Source organism: Balaenoptera physalus (genome assembly GCF_965194825.1).
Source record: "Balaenoptera physalus genome assembly, chromosome: 13".
Taxonomy (NCBI): domain Eukaryota; kingdom Metazoa; phylum Chordata; class Mammalia; order Artiodactyla; family Balaenopteridae; genus Balaenoptera; species Balaenoptera physalus.
This window is the reverse complement of record NC_138892.1, coordinates 8,685,654-8,701,391: the sequence shown is the minus strand read 5'-3', so window position 1 is coordinate 8,701,391 and position 15,738 is coordinate 8,685,654. Positions and strand designations below refer to the sequence as shown.

At 42.4% G+C, this 15,738-nt stretch overlaps 1 protein-coding gene across 14 annotated transcripts in view; it reads left to right on the top strand.

Moving 5' to 3' along the window:
- The window catches only part of TNRC6B (trinucleotide repeat containing adaptor 6B), a 261,503-nt gene that overhangs the window by 188,111 nt on the left and 57,654 nt on the right, over window positions 1-15,738 (top strand). For 12 of the 14 annotated variants that reach the window (XR_014252491.1, XR_014252492.1, XM_082420570.1 and 9 more), the window contains 4 exons: window positions 1,944-1,965; window positions 8,401-8,739; window positions 10,981-13,329; window positions 14,966-15,124. Coding sequence is in view for 12 of the 14 variants with exons in the window: in XM_082420570.1 (XP_082276696.1) it covers window positions 1,944-1,965; window positions 8,401-8,739; window positions 10,981-13,329; window positions 14,966-15,124 (2,869 nt within the window). In the remaining 2 variants the exon portion in view is untranslated. The remainder of the gene's footprint in view (window positions 1-1,943; window positions 1,966-8,400; window positions 8,740-10,980; window positions 13,330-14,965; window positions 15,125-15,738) is intronic. The other 2 variants (XM_082420579.1, XM_082420571.1) reach the window with 1 other exon arrangement.

Sequence of the window (15,738 nt, the reverse complement as noted above, 5' to 3'; positions counted from 1 at the left end):
AGCAACGAAGACCCAACACAGCCATAAATAAATAAATAAATAAATGTATTAAAAAAAATAAGTGAATGGTCAAGAATGGATGCTGGCAACATAATTTTCCTGAAGAACTGACTTTTATTTAGCTAAATTAAGTTATTTCTACATAGAAATTAAGCACGAGCTTCTTTTCCATTATGCTCAGTGGTTATGGCAGTTTGCTCTTTCTAGAACCATCCCTGAGTAAACTGTTAGATTTCACTCACGAGAGAGGTGTCAGAGAAGGATTTCACTCACATTCGTTAGGCTGCTGCTGCTAAAGAATCATTGTTTAGCGTTGGCAGAACATATGTTTTGATCATCCAGCTTTTCACCGTCTGGGGGTAGTTCTTTTAACAGAACCCACATTATAAGACACATTTGACATTAGTTGGGTTTGTTGCTTACAGCTAGGGAAGGCATTGAAGTGACTTCCTGTATAACTGATCTTCCAAATGGCATTGTAAGAAGTATTTACAATGATATAAATCTTCAGTTGCCTTAAGGAATTGGTATGTGGATACAAATCAGTTCATTCTTCGATATGGGGGCTTATAGAAAAATTATACAGTAGAATTGAGCTCTGTAACAGTTAGTACTGGGAAACACATTCATTTTAAGAGGCTGCCTACCACAGATTCAGTACAGCAGAATTAGCTTGTCTTTTAATGCAAGAATGTAAGAAACACTCCAGGAGGTCATCCAAGTGGATTGTTTTAACTCAGTGGTGCTATGGAATCCGTTTTGAAGGGGCTGGTTAGCCACAGGACAGACCTTCCAAAGATGACCATGTTTTCACGAACACCCAAAGCAGTAACTTAGTATGATTACCAGCCACAAATAATTAAACCTCTTCTATATGAATATTTTTGTGACAGAAGTCGGAGAACTAATATAAAAATCTTTTTTGGAAGATTTAACAATTGGGAAAAGGGGGTCAAAATAACCCATGATCTCAATAATGTGATTTAACCCCTATTGGAATTTTGGTGCATTTCCTTTGGAATATTTTTCTTATTCATGACCTTTTGTGGTTTTGCTTAAATATTATAGGGCATGTATAATTAGATGCTCTCCTTTATTTTCCCCTCTTAATAGCAGAAGCAGTTTTCCGTGCGGCTCCTAGTCATCATTTCCAAACTCTCCAAAAACCCATTATTATATTCAGCATATCCAACCTTTTCAGTTAATCACTTCCAGAAATGTATTAGTTACTATATAAAGAAATACTTTCAACAAAGCAATCTGTATTTGTTCAAAATTTATATATTTCAATCTTATTGAATATTTCTCTGTTTCACATTATTTTCTATAAACTTTGATAATAATAGCAGTCATTAAGCATTGGTGTAGGTTATCTGATTTAATCCTTACAGCATCCTTTTCTGCAAAGGAGTTACTGTTATTATCTTCATTCAAAAGATAAATTAAAAACTGAGATCGCTTAGCCAGGAAGTGGCATAGCTTGGTTTTGAATCCAGCTTTCCTACCGTGATCTCTGATGCCTCTGAGCGTGGCCCCTTAAACTTTGCTTTCTAGATTTGAAGTCAAGTGTTTGAGTCCATACTCATAGGTAAATCTTTTTGTCTCTGTGGTTAATTTTGTTTCTGGGCCTCATCCATTTGCTTTTCTCTAGTCATTGCAGTCCGAATGGGAAATAGCATTCCCAGTGCAAGGACCTCATTTAACGAGAGCGGAATGCTTTTTTGTCTTAATTTTTAGAATCTTTCGTAATGGTGGTCATGTAAGTTATAGCTGGACATATGGCCATTGTCTTTAGAAGGATGTCTGAACTGACTTTTTCTGAATTTTAGGTATGCCTATGTATCTGACACCTTGAATTACTAATATCAGAATTAAAGTAGTCTTACAATACAATACAGAATTAGAAAGCAAGTCTCATTTACTTACGTCTCTTTATTTTGCAGGTCACGGAACAAAAAACCAAAGGTAAGATTTTTTTTTCTTCCTTTTTAGATTTATGCTCTTTTGTGTTTAGATATTACACTTTGCTGACTCAGCCTCCAATCCACTTGATTCGTGAGAGTGGGTGTAGAGTAATTAAGGTTGGCTGTTTGCAGTCACTGAAGAGCAGTAATGACAAATTAAAAGTACTTAGTGTTTCTAGTTGGCCTTACATTTTTGGGGAGGCAAGAGAGATTAGACGGTGTAATACCTTGTTTTGAAAGTAAAGAGGTCATGATTTTGAACTGAACCTTTTCAAAATTTTTCTTAGAACAGTAGCAAAAGCAGCACAGTGGTCCCTACTTTACAGATGGGAACTGCAGAGGCTTGTTAACCACCTTGATCCGTGATAGGCACTGAGTCTGAAAATGAGTGCTATATTTAGGATGCTCACGCTATCTTCTGAACTAGAGCCTGGAATATGCTTTTAAAAAAGATAATGCACTTTACCTCTTACAAAATTGTGATGTGTTGTAAACAGCAGCAGATGTCCCTGAGGTCCTTCTCGACCTCTAATGGTCTGCGTGTATTCAGTTCTTTCTCTTTTGTTCATTTTGATTATGCAGTCTTGCATAATCAGTGGTCATACTTTTGGTCAGTTCTCCTTAAAAATGGGAGACTTAATTCCTTGAGACCAGTGTTGTAGCTCCTAACCTCACCCACTTAAATATGTTGTTCTCTGCTAGCATATGCACTAGAATCATTTGCATAGACTTGTCAAAATACGCAAGCCCAGTCTCCTCCCAAACCTTCATGGTCCCAGGCCACAGCCCTAGCAGATCGATGTATTTAGGGAAGCTCTGCAGGTGACCACAGTATATGTCCCAGGTTGAGGACCACTGCCCTGGATGAAGGGAATCAGATGTGATTATGATAACATGGGGGAAGATAAGGGTCATGGAGAGGCCAAGGCTTGATGGGAGGTTCTCTAATGACTGGTTTCTTTATTGTTTTGTTTCGTTTTATTGGACCACCAGACCAAAGTATGTCACACAGTGAAGACTAATAAAGATGGTACTAGTTTCTTAGGAAACTTAGTTCTGGAAAACAAATTCTCAGATGAGTAGACATTACTGTCACATATTTCTAATCAAAAAGCATTTCAAAGAGAATATAGTCTGGAACTTTGTAGTGATTTATAAAATAAACTGAGAGAAACTACTGTTGGCTGTAATTATTTTAATTAGTTAGAGAGAACGGTGTTCCCCCCTTGTACTTCCAGCCAGTTCCTAACCCAGAGGTAGGCATTATTTTGGAAATATCTCTATAAATTACTTGTTTGGAATATAAATTATACTTTACCATAGAAATAGAGTTCTTGATAGTAGAATAGTGTCCATATTTTCTAAACCAGTATACTGTCTAGGAAAGGATTTTGGCATATAAGTATATTTATAGGACTTTTTGATGATTTATGAGGACAACAGATGAGAAAATTGGCATTTTCCTAAAAAAATCCAGACTCTGTGGTTGCTGGAACACAGTGGTTGGGTTCCTGGGCCTGGCCACAGTTCTTGATACTTGTGACGCCAAGGACCAGTTGAGCTGTCGAAACAAGCTGCTCTGTATGTTAAGTGGTATTTCTATTGGAAAACTGAAAATCCGTTAGATTTTTCTTTCTTTTTTTTTTAATTTGTACTAGGTCTCTTCTCAGAATCACATTCCTCTTTTCTCTGCCAAAGCCTTAAAAATTAAACTTTCTTTCTTACTTACTACCAAAGTTTCCCTCCATTTAGGGTTTTTCTCATACCTACCATAAAATGGAATACAGTTTCACAGTTTCCATACCCCCCTATCGCCACCACCCTCCCACTCAAAAATTAAAATAATCCTGAAGTGAGCTGAGAGCCTGCTTTGGGTCTCATAAGGGATTTAATTGTTAGAACTGGGGAATAAAAATTATCCCTGAGGTATGTTAGACCATAAGTAGAAGGAGGCCCTGATCTTTCTACCTTTTTTATCCCGTTTTACAGCCACATCTTCATCTTTGTTCCCAAGAGCCTGCCTAAATCCCATTCTTCTTCCCTCAGCTGATGTTTCTGGGTCCTAGTCCCCTTCCCAAAGATGGTGCCTTCCTCAGGCAGCCTCCCCTTAACTCTGAATCCACCTCTCTTTCCCCAACAGACCCTATATAAAAAAAAAGACTGTGTCGGTGCCAAGTCTCTGGTTGTACAGAGGACTGAAGTAAGGTTTGTCCGTATTTCAGAGAAAAAGTAAATTCAGCATATTTTCTTTATTTTCCATCATTTAAAAAAAGTGAGAATTTTGGAGAAAACAGGACAGGGCTTTCAAGTGGAGGTTAGGTGAAGACATGGGCCAGAGCTGGGCCTGCTACTCAAGTAGCAAATAACTAAAAGGCACTTAAGGTAGAAGCTGATCTCCTCCTTTGTTGGATATTGGTCTTGGAATTGGAAAAGTTTGTGGGAATGATGTAACAGACCAGATTTAACAGGGGTGGAAGGGTATGATTAGGATTGAAGAAATAGACTGTGTAACGGAAGAGTTTGGACGTAACCATTTAGCGTTGTTAAAAAGATGTTAGATCTTAGGGTGACAGTTGGCTTAATGGAAGTTATCAGTATGAAATAACCGATTTGTAGAAACTAACATGACCTTAAGCTACATTACTAGAAATACAGTATCTAGGCAGGGATTTACAGTTCCTGTAATGGGCACCACTCTATGCAAAGGAACAGAGATCAACCTCTATGGACCATGAGGAGTTTGGGCCAGAATGGTCAAGGAATTTGAACCTGTGTCACCTCTGGGAGGGTTAAATACTGAAAGGGGGTGGGGAGTGTTTAACTCCCAAGGAATGCTTCCCACATGGGGAAGCTCTGGTAACTATCTTCAAGGATTTGAAGAACTCTGGTGCCTGACACTTAGCAGTTCCTTGGTAAATGTCTGTTGGTGAGTCAAAGCAACAGGGAAAAGCTTCCAGCTCAATATAAATTAAAATTTTTAGATATTGCTGTCCAAAGCAGTAATTCATAACCTTTACCCAGTTTGGACACAGCAGAGAAACAGCACTTTCCCATCAGCATACCCGAGGAGATGGACCACTGTTGTACAGTGACCACAACTCTGGCTTTTGAGTCCATTCCAGAAGTCATATTACAGTGGGTGCATGGTGCTGCGTGCACTGAATAACCTTGGGTCTACTCTAATTGATTAACATTCGAGGTAGGCTTTCTTCCCCCGAGGTCCAGCTAGTGCCCATTAGAATGACAACAAAATCACTAGTGATTTAATGAGGAGAGAAGCTTCCAGGGAGACAATCTGGACAAAGGCCAGTGTACATTGAGTATGGGGAGTGAGTGGAAGGTAAAGAAATGGAGACAGTGCTTACAGGTTACCGAACAGTGTTGAGTGTGTGTCAGCCACTCTGTGTGTCATCAATCTTTGAGATTTTTTGTATTGCATTGTAACTCATTATTATTCACCAAGAAAATTTTCAGTCTAAAATAATGTTTTCTCTAGAGCTTGTTTGTATTTTAACTACTACTTTTAAAACATTTCTAGAAGAGTTTTTTGTTTGTTTGTTTTTGTTTATTTGTTTTTGATGTTTGATACCATCAAGGTATTTAAAGAATAAAAATTAATTAAAAAACCAAAACAAAAAGGTGTTTAAAGAAAATAGTTTGTATTGGTCCTATCCGTATCGGAATTTTCTTAAAGAATACTTTTATCTGAAAAAGAATCTTATTGAAGTTTTTCAGAAATAGAGGCAATTAGGAGTTCAGGCTGTAAGATGAGAATGGTATTAAATAATGGCAGCAGGGAAGGGGAAAAGATTCAATCATTAGAGTAAGTAAATGGCTCTTGGTGGTAAATGAATGGAAATTAGAAAATAGGATACCCAGCATTTTTCACGTCTTTATTTCCCTGATGCAGAGATCATGTTTAAGCCACAGACTTTCTCTCTGGAAAATAAGAAGCTGTGCCCTTATTCTGAGCAGCTCATCTTTAGAAATATTTGCACCACAAGCTGTTAAAATCACTGAGGTTCAGAAGAGAAGAGAGAGGGCCCAAAAAGTAATTCAGACTTAATCATAATTTCCCTCTCCTCTGTTACCGCCTGACTTTCTGGAGCATGACGTGGCACACGCACTGATTCTGATGTCTCTAGTTGGACTTCTGGAAGCAGGTCGGATTGGGCGTCCTGCCCAACAGCTGCACTGCTCTCCAGTTAGTGCCTAGAGTTGTGACTGGCTTTTAAATGTTGAAAATTCTTGAATTTACAGAAAGGTGTAATTTAAAAAAAAAACAGAGTAAGAATTCATTCAAGTCCTGAAACAGTTTGCTCTTAACATGTAGCACAGGCAGGCTTTTTCTGACTGTGTCCTAGAGTTTTGAATGGCTGATCTCCCAGAATAGAGCACCATGTTGCAAGGAGAGTGGTCAAGCGGTGCTCCTGTTTCATAATGACTTCATCGTTTATCATCCATTCTACCTCTGATGTGACGGTGGGAAAATGCCTTGAGGAGCTTTTGCAGGGAATCTTGCACAATACACAGTACCCACCAGATTTCTTTGGTTATGCTATGAATGTCGTAAAGTTAGTCGAACTGATGTTCAGATCTCAGCTCTGTAGACTCTCCTTACCATGTCTTACTCTATTTTAGAGAAATGAGGGAAGGCATGTAACAAACCTGGTTACCTTAAAGTGGAGATTCTAGCCCTCTTATAGAAGGGTAGCCTTGCAGAAGCATAACTCCTTCTATCCTAAAAGCTAGTTGGGAAGAATCCCGCCAGCCTTTGTCAGCTTCTTGTTTATTCTCATAATAAGAGGAAAAGGGATTGGGAATGCCATGTGCTACGGAATCCTCCAGGCACAGATAGAAAATGAATCATTAAATAATTCATCTTTATTCATTCATTTATCAGTTATTTATCCACTGGCTGTTATAAGTCATGCAAAGGGTACTATATTAATAATATTAGATAATGACCAATTTATTTTCTTAAGAAGTATGTTTATTATTTATTCATTCATTCATTCATTTATCCTCTGACCTCCCTTCCTTACTAGGAGGCCCAGAACTGCCTCATGATTGGCTGTTAGACCCAAGCATTGCTTTGCAGTTAGTTCAGGCTCCTACTCTTTCTTTTTCCTGTTACTCACAGTACTCACCAATGTCCAGTGGGTATAGATTGGGCCCCCTGATTTCTGATGATGTATCTCTCTCCTCATAAAGGAGCCAGTTCAATGAGCAACATGCTGGCCCAGCATCATTTCAGCAGTTAGAGCAATACTGCCACCAGGGCTGGCCCTAACATGACTCTGGGTGTCAAGGATTTGGGCCTCAGAATCATCTGAATTACCAGTCTCAATGATTGTTTCTGTATTGCTGCCAGCCTGTATTTACCAGGTGGATTTTCTTGGAAAGGGTGGCAGTCTTTTGGTAAGATGAAGCAAGGGAGGTGCAGATCCAGCAGAACATTCTCTGTAGGGTTGAGGGGAAGCCAAGGGGTCCTGCAGAGCTGCACAGTCGTCTCAGTGTTCCAGTACTTCCTGTTTGCCATTGTAAAAGTGAGGGAAAACCTTAAGTATTTAAAGTAAATAGGAAAACTAGCTACATTTTGAAATTTTTATTTTAAATGAACAGTTGAAAAACACACACACAAGGTCCACTTAATTTTTTTTTTTTTTTTTTTTTTTGGACAAAAGCAAAAAGATAACATTTCTAATGTTTACACAGAGTGCCAAGAGTCTTTGAGTTCAGGTGGCTGTAGAAACCAAAACCAAGTTGATTTTGTGATTCTCTAGGCCTGGGGTTCCCTGTAGGGGTCTACTCTGTGCCAGGCCCTAAGAAAAAAAGATGAAAGATGGGTTCCTGCCATTGAGGAACTTCTGACGTGGTGGGGAGAAGGGTCTGTAAATGGAGAATGTCAATATAACCGGTTCATTCAGTGGTACAGAGATGGACAGCATGTTCCAGGAGCCCGAATGAAGGGTGTGTAGCCTACCTAGTCCAGGGATTTGGGGGAAATTTTCTCAGAGGCCAGTCTTTCAGAATGTGGATGAAGCAAAAGGGTCCTTGGGCTGAGAGCCTTGAACCTTTACCATGGGTTTTGTGTGGGGTTTGTATGCATCCTTAGACCTTCTGGGCAGCCCTTCAGGTGTTCCACTATTGATTTAGGGGAGTGAATGGTGCTTGCTCCCCTCTCCTCCTTAGTTAATGGAATGTAATTCCACGATACCGCAGTCTTTGAATCCTTGTCACCATCACTCGCTGCCCTTACCCTCTACCTTCGGTAAACTGAAGATGCTGGAGAATCCGGAAAGACTATGTCCCTCAGAGTTGGGTGAAAGAAGAGTTGTCTTATTAGAATTGGTCTCATGGAAGCTTTCTTAAAAATAATCTTCAGAAAAATACATTTGATCTCAAAGGCTGTTTCCCAATCTCTCTCTTTCAGTGCCCGAAGTGACGAAACCAAGTTTAAGCCAACCAACGGCCGCCAGCCCGATTGGCAGCTCTCCATCGCCACCAGTCAATGGTGGCAACAATGCCAAAAGGGTGGCAGTGCCGAACGGACAACCGCCAAGCGCCGCCCGCTACATGCCTCGGGAGGTGCCGCCGCGATTCCGTTGCCAGCAGGACCACAAAGTGTTACTAAAGCGTGGGCAGCCTCCTCCACCGTCCTGCATGCTCCTCGGGGGCGGGGCGGGGCCTCCTCCCTCCACAGCGCCCGGGGCAAACCCCAACGCACAAGTGACAGGAGCGCTGCTGCAGAGCGAGGGTGGGACCGCACCAGGTGAGCAAGCCTCATGCGGGTGAACGGGAGGCACGGCAGCTGCAGGGAGTGATCATGTCGCTTGTGTTGCCCATGTCAAGTCCACGTTAATTATATAGATGCTTGGGGTTACTCAGAAGATAGGGGAGGAGCCCAGTGTGAGATGCGTACCAGCATTTCTCTCCTGAAACTGGGTTTTGGTGTCCAGTGAGTGTGTGGTCTTGGCCTGAGCGTCTAATGTCGCTGCTGTTTTTCCTCTCTCTTTGGGACCTTTTTTCCTCCTCAGACAAGAGCATTACAGTTCGAGCCTCCATAGTCCCAGCTTCCCCCACAGGTGTGTGCTCAGGGGGCGACTGGAAGTGAGGCTAGCGCAGAGGCTGGTTCTGAATCTCAGACTCCCGTGTTTACGTTCCTGGAATGCTGGGAGAATAGAGAGAATGGTCTCTTAGATGATAATGTAGAATCTTGGGAGGATCCCACATAATACCATTCTTTTATTAGATTTTTAAAATCAGTATTTCTTTAGAGAGCCCTGGATTTTGAGCTTTGTTAAAAACTGTATGTAGATATAAGGGACCTTTAGCTGAAGGGTGCTACTGGAAGTTTTGAGAGTTTTTAATAGATGAATACTAAACAGCTAACAGTAAAGAACTTCCAGATACCATCCCCCCCCCCTTTTTTTAAAGCTTGTTAACAGATTTCCACATATTCTTAAAATATTTTTTGAGACTATATTAAAATTCAGAGCTTGAAGACCATCAAGCGTTGGCAAGGACAATGAGCCTGGTGGTTGTTAATGACAGGACACTTTATTCTAGTTCTGATTTGAACGTAGAATTGCCTAGAAAATTCTGTTACCATCTTGTGTGCCAAGCGAAGATGGAAAGAAAGCTCGCGGCGACACAGGCTTCATACAGAGATAAGCCCTGTATAGGAGGCTTCTTGTGGTGGCTGTCAGGCCAGGCCCAAATCAGGCAGGGAAAGGCCTCCTGGCCCTTCCTTCCTGGCCCCTCGTAACCAGCTGCAAAGGGAAGTGTGAGGGAGCGGTTGTGCCGGGCACTTCAGCAGCTGAGTGTAGCCGGGCCTGGACGTCGACATGGGTCCCGTGTGAGTCAGTCTCCTGTTTACATTCTTAAAACCAAGGAGCCCCTGATCTCAAGAGTTTGAGATTATCTGCTTCCTTATTTTTATATGGCTCTGTGTAATAGTTTTTTTTCAACGTCATATTGATTTAAAGCTCTTTGGTGAAAGGAATAAGTTTAGAAATTATTGGGCTAAAAGCAGGTCATTTTTCCCCCCACCACATATAGTAAATTCCATCAAATATGTGCTGAGCCAGACTATTTTATCAAGTTCCTTGGGCATACAAACTGATTCATGCTTGTCTGCCCCTGGCATCTAGCTGGGTGGGCATTCCTCATTCAGTAGATGTTTACTGAGCAGTGGTTCCCTGGTCACCATGTGGAACTCAAACGTTAGCAAGATAGGTCTCTGACTAAAAGGCATTGACGTGGGGAAGGGAAGATGTGAACACAGTACGCTGAGCAAAACGGCACCAGACAGGGAAAGGTGGTTTTCAGGTGGTAAGCTCAAAAAAGTTTCATAGAAGCAATGGCACTTGAACTAGGCCCAGAAAGACAGATAAATTTCAGTTTGTGAATTCAGAAGGAAAAAACAGGAGGTGCCTATGTGGAGGTGACTATGTGGAATGGTGCCAGGGTGAGAAGGTGCAATTTGTGGAATGTGGGCATCATCAGAGAGAGCAGTGGAAGATGAGACTAGAAGAGTCAGTTGGTCCCAGGTTGTGGAGCATCTTGATCAAACCTCAGTCCTAAGAGTTTAGCTTTATTCTTGTACACTAAGAAACTATCCACTGCCTTCCATATAGCAGTGATATAATCAAAAGTGTGCTTTAGAAAACTCAGTGCAGCCAGGAGTGTTCAGCATGGATTGGAGATATAAAGCAAGTACAGGGTGTTATTGCCTTGTCTCGAGATACAGGAAGGCCCTTCTCTGTCACTAGGAATGGCAAGAGGGTATCTTTGAGAGATGCTGAGGGGGTGAGATTTAGCAAATACACCAACCTGGCAAAACAGAAGAGATGACTAAGACGGGTGTGATACAGTTCACCAAGGCAGGCAGCTGAGTAGAGAACTAGTTTGCGGGGAAGCATGGGGAGCTCTCCTCTGGGGCACTTTGAGCTTGGGGTGTTAATAGAGCATGCATGTGCAGCTGTGATTGATGAGACACTCTCTTTCTCAGAGTCAGCCCTTGGAGGTGCTGCTGCTTCACATTATGCAAATCCCACTTGGGGCCCGGGAGCCTCCTCCAACAACGGCGCCTCCCCCAACCCTATTCACATCTGGGACAAGGTGATTGTAGACGGGTCTGACATGGAAGAGTGGCCTTGCATTGCCAGCAAAGACACTGAGTCTTCTTCCGAAAACACCACCGATAACAACAGTGCCTCGAACCCTGGCTCTGAGAAGAGCACTCTGCCAGGAAGCACCACTAGTAACAAAGGAAAAGGGAGCCAGTGCCAGTCTGCAAGTTCTGGGAACGAATGTAATCTTGGGGTCTGGAAATCTGACCCTAAGGCTAAATCTGTTCAATCTTCCAACTCTACTACAGAAAGCAACAATGGACTAGGAAATTGGAGGAATGTGAGCGGTCAGGATAGAATTGGACCTGGCTCTGGCTTCAGCAACTTTAACCCAAATAGCAACCCATCTGCCTGGCCAGCGCTGGTCCAAGAAGGAAATTCTAGGAAAGGGGCATTGGAAACGGATACTAGTAATTCCAGTGCACAGGTTAGCACAGTAGGTCAGGCATCCAGGGAACAGCAGTCAAAGATGGAAAATGCGGGTGTTAATTTTGTTGTCTCTGGCAGAGAACAGGCTCAAATTCATAACACTGATGGACCAAAAAATGGAAACACTAACTCCTTGAACTTAAGTTCACCAAACCCCATGGAGAATAAGGGAATGCCCTTCGGAATGGGCTTGGGGAACGCCTCCAGGAGCACTGATGCCCCTTCACAAAGCACTGGAGATCGAAAGACTGGGAGTGTTGGATCTTGGAGTGCAGCTAGGGGGCCTTCTGGAACTGACACAGCCTCTGGACAAAGCAATTCTGGAAACAATGGGAACAATGGAAAGGATAGAGAGGACTCCTGGAAAGGAGCTCCTGTTCAGAAATCAACCGGGTCAAAAAATGACTCTTGGGACAACAATAACAGGTCTACGGGTGGGTCCTGGAACTTTGGCCCTCAGGACTCTAATGACAACAAATGGGGTGAAGGGAACAAAATGACATCCGGGGTCTCTCAGGGAGAATGGAAACAGCCGACTGGGTCTGATGAGTTGAAAATTGGAGAATGGAGTGGTCCAAACCAACCAAATTCTAGCACTGGAGCATGGGACAATCAAAAGGGCCACCCCCTCCCTGAAAACCAAGGCAATGCCCAGGCTCCCTGTTGGGGAAGATCTTCCAGCTCCACGGGAAGTGAAGTTGGAGGTCAAAGCACTGGAAGCAACCACAAAGCAGGAAGTAGTGACAGTCATAATTCTGGCCGTCGGTCGTACAGGCCCACACATCCTGATTGTCAGGCTGTCTTGCAGACTCTTTTGAGCCGAACTGATTTGGACCCCAGGGTGCTCTCAAACACTGGCTGGGGCCAAACTCAAATTAAGCAGGACACAGTGTGGGATATTGAAGAGGTGCCAAGGCCCGAGGGGAAATCTGACAAAGGAACTGAGGGGTGGGAGAGCGCTGCCACACAGACCAAGAACTCAGGGGGCTGGGGAGACGCACCCAGCCAAAGCAATCAAATGAAGTCTGGATGGGGGGAGCTCTCAGCCTCTACAGAGTGGAAAGACCCCAAGAACACAGGAGGCTGGAACGACTATAAGAACAACAACTCTTCCAGTTGGGGAGGAGGACGACCGGATGAAAAGACATCTTCCTCTTGGAATGAGAATGCCAGCAAGGAGCAGGGGTGGGGAGGTGGACGCCAGCCCAATCAAGGATGGACTTCTGGAAAGAATGGTTGGGGAGAGGAGGTCGATCAGGCAAAAAACAGCAATTGGGAAAGTTCTGCCAGTAAACCTGTGTCTGGGTGGGGTGAAGGAGGGCAGAATGAAATCGGAACTTGGGGGAACGGTGGGAATGCAAGCCTAGCTTCAAAAGGCGGATGGGAAGATTGCAAAAGATCTACAGCCTGGACGGAGACCGGCAGACAGCCCAGTTCCTGGAACAAACAGCACCAACAGCAGCAGCCGGCACAGCAGCCGCCGCCGCCACAACCAGAGACTTCTGGTTCATGGGGAGGCCCAGCCCCACCACCTCCAGGCAACGGACGACCTTCCGGTTCCAACTGGAGCAGCGGGCCGCAGCCAGTGGCCCCGAAGGATGAGGAACCCAGTGGTTGGGAAGAGCCATCCCCGCAGTCGATTAGTCGGAAGATGGACATTGATGATGGCACTTCAGCGTGGGGAGACCCTAACAGTTACAACTACAAGAATGTGAATCTGTGGGATAAGAATTCCCAAGGGGGCCCAGCGCCTCGAGAACCAAACCTGCCTACCCCGATGACCGCTAAATCAGCATCAGGTAGGCAATGGCTTTTTCTCACAGGTTTTGGTGAAGAAAAGAAATCCTAAACCAAGGCATTTTTATTAAGATGCATTTATTTAACTTAGCTTTGTTCTGGGAATCTTTCCTACGTTAACTCTAGGCTGTTGTTAACAGAGACTCTCTTTTTATAAAATGATAGTGATAACAGATGCTGATGGTACATTTTAATGTTCTTTCTTGGCAAAAGGAAAAAGATGGCATCCCTGGGTTAGTCTCCCCAGTTTTTGTTTGTTTGTTTTGGTAATTGTATTGGTCTGCAGAATCCAAAAGATTTATATCTTGCTAAACAAACTGTGCTCTAGATTTAAAAATAAAGAATTAAAATAGGAGCAGAAATAGACCTGACTTCCATTCTGGTTCTGCCTGTGGACACATCCTCTGTGTTTCTCTTGCCCTGGCGACGGGAAGTAGTCTGTGTTGTTCTTGCAGAGACCATCAGAAAATGCTGTAGCAAAGCTGGGATCTGGAAGGTTTCCATCACTTTCCAGATGATTTTTAACAGTTAACCTCTGGAAGTGGAGTACTTCGTTGTGTGGAGATTGTTATCTCATGATAATCAGTTGTCCAGAATTAAACTTTCTTCCCTCCTTATTTGAGTAGGAAACATCATACCTGGTAAATTAAAAATAGTGCTGGTGAAAATTTTTAAAAAGGCAGGGTGGCGGGGGGGGCGGTGGCCGGGGGATTTTGAACTCTTTTTAAAAAAAAAAAGTAGTGCTGGTAATCATTCTTAGTTTGGCATTGTCAGCTTGAATGTCCTCATATAGTTCAACAAATTAAGAGGATGCACCATTCAAGTGTTCGTTTTTTTAGTTAAAATTATTCATAATATTTAATTTTCCACTTTCCCCAGTAAGCTTAGTATTCAGTGAATCCAGTTATGGACACTTAGAAAATGATTACTTTTAATTAGTTCTTTTCTTGAAATATTGAAAAGAATGAGGAAGGAAATGAAGATTGCTCATTAATTCCCTACCTAGAACATGTAAAAATTTTTATTCATATAGTAAAAACCTTCAAACTGTACAGAAAAGCAAAAGGTAATAAGTAAAAGAATCTTAGCCCCTAGGGTCTCTCCCTGCAGGTCTTAGAATTTTGTGTGCCATTCAAAAATTCCGTTCATACCTATAGCAAAATATATCTATCCTTTAAAATTTTTACACGGAAGGGATTGTACTATATACACTGTTCTTCACCTTGCTTTTTTCATTATTCTTAAAAACTTTCCACGTTAGCATGTACATTTCTGTCTTTTAATTGCTTCGTGTATAGTATTCATTTGATGGGCAACTCACGATTGGTCTGACTGGTCCCTTTTTGGTAGATATTTAGGTTGCTTCCAAATGTTATCTGACAGTGATGCAGTGGGCATTGTTGTACATGTAATTTCATCTACTTTTACAAGTATATCTGTGTTATAATTTCCTGGCAGTGGAATTACTGGGCAAAAAGTTAAAGTGACAATGCCAAGTGCCCTCCATGAAGGTGGTACCTATTTATATTTCCACCAACAGAATTCAGGAGTGCCTGTTCCTCCTACCTTCACCCCCAGTGGATACTATGGTGTTCATTGAACAAATCATTCTTAGAGATACATGTCCTTTCTTTACAGTCTGGAGCAAAAACACACCACCTGCTCCAGATAATGGTACTTCAGCTTGGGGTGAGCCAAATGAAAGCAGTCCTGGGTGGGGTGAAATGGATGACACAGGAGCATCGACCACAGGCTGGGGGACCACACCCTCCAGTGCTCCAAATGCCATGAAACCTAGTAAGTATACGGCATTATTTTTGAGGGAGTCTCTATTATAACTTTGGGGGTCACACATTTTGGCGAGGGCTGTTGTTAAACTGTTGTTTCAGTGAGATTCAGGACCTTGAACCTTTAATAAATGGTTAGCAGCAAATGCTGGGGACTTGGCATTTGTAAAAATGCTTACAGTGAGCTAAAAGTCATAAGTTATTTTTGTTGATTTCGTTTTAACTTAGGTTTAGTGTCTGGCCAGAATAGATATTTTCATGTGGTGCTTTTTTTTTGCTCAGTAACTTAAATATTGCTCATTAGATCTATTTTGCATTTCTACTCTCATGTTGGTATAATTTTTTTTTAAACTCCTGGCTTTTAACGTGGAACAAGGTCTCTGCTGCCCAGTGACTTCATCCTTCCGTTCCTTCCTTTCCCCTTTCTTTGTCTCTCTCCTCATACATCCACCCATGTAAGGACATTTAAGGTTTCTTGAACCCAACAAAGATTTCTTCATTTGAATTTTTAAACAAAGCACGTCACACTTATTCATGATCATTGAAAATCTAAGCTATACTAGATCCAGCTGGCAATGTGTAGTCACAGTAATTTGCAAACTTTGTAAATGGATGCTGCGGAAC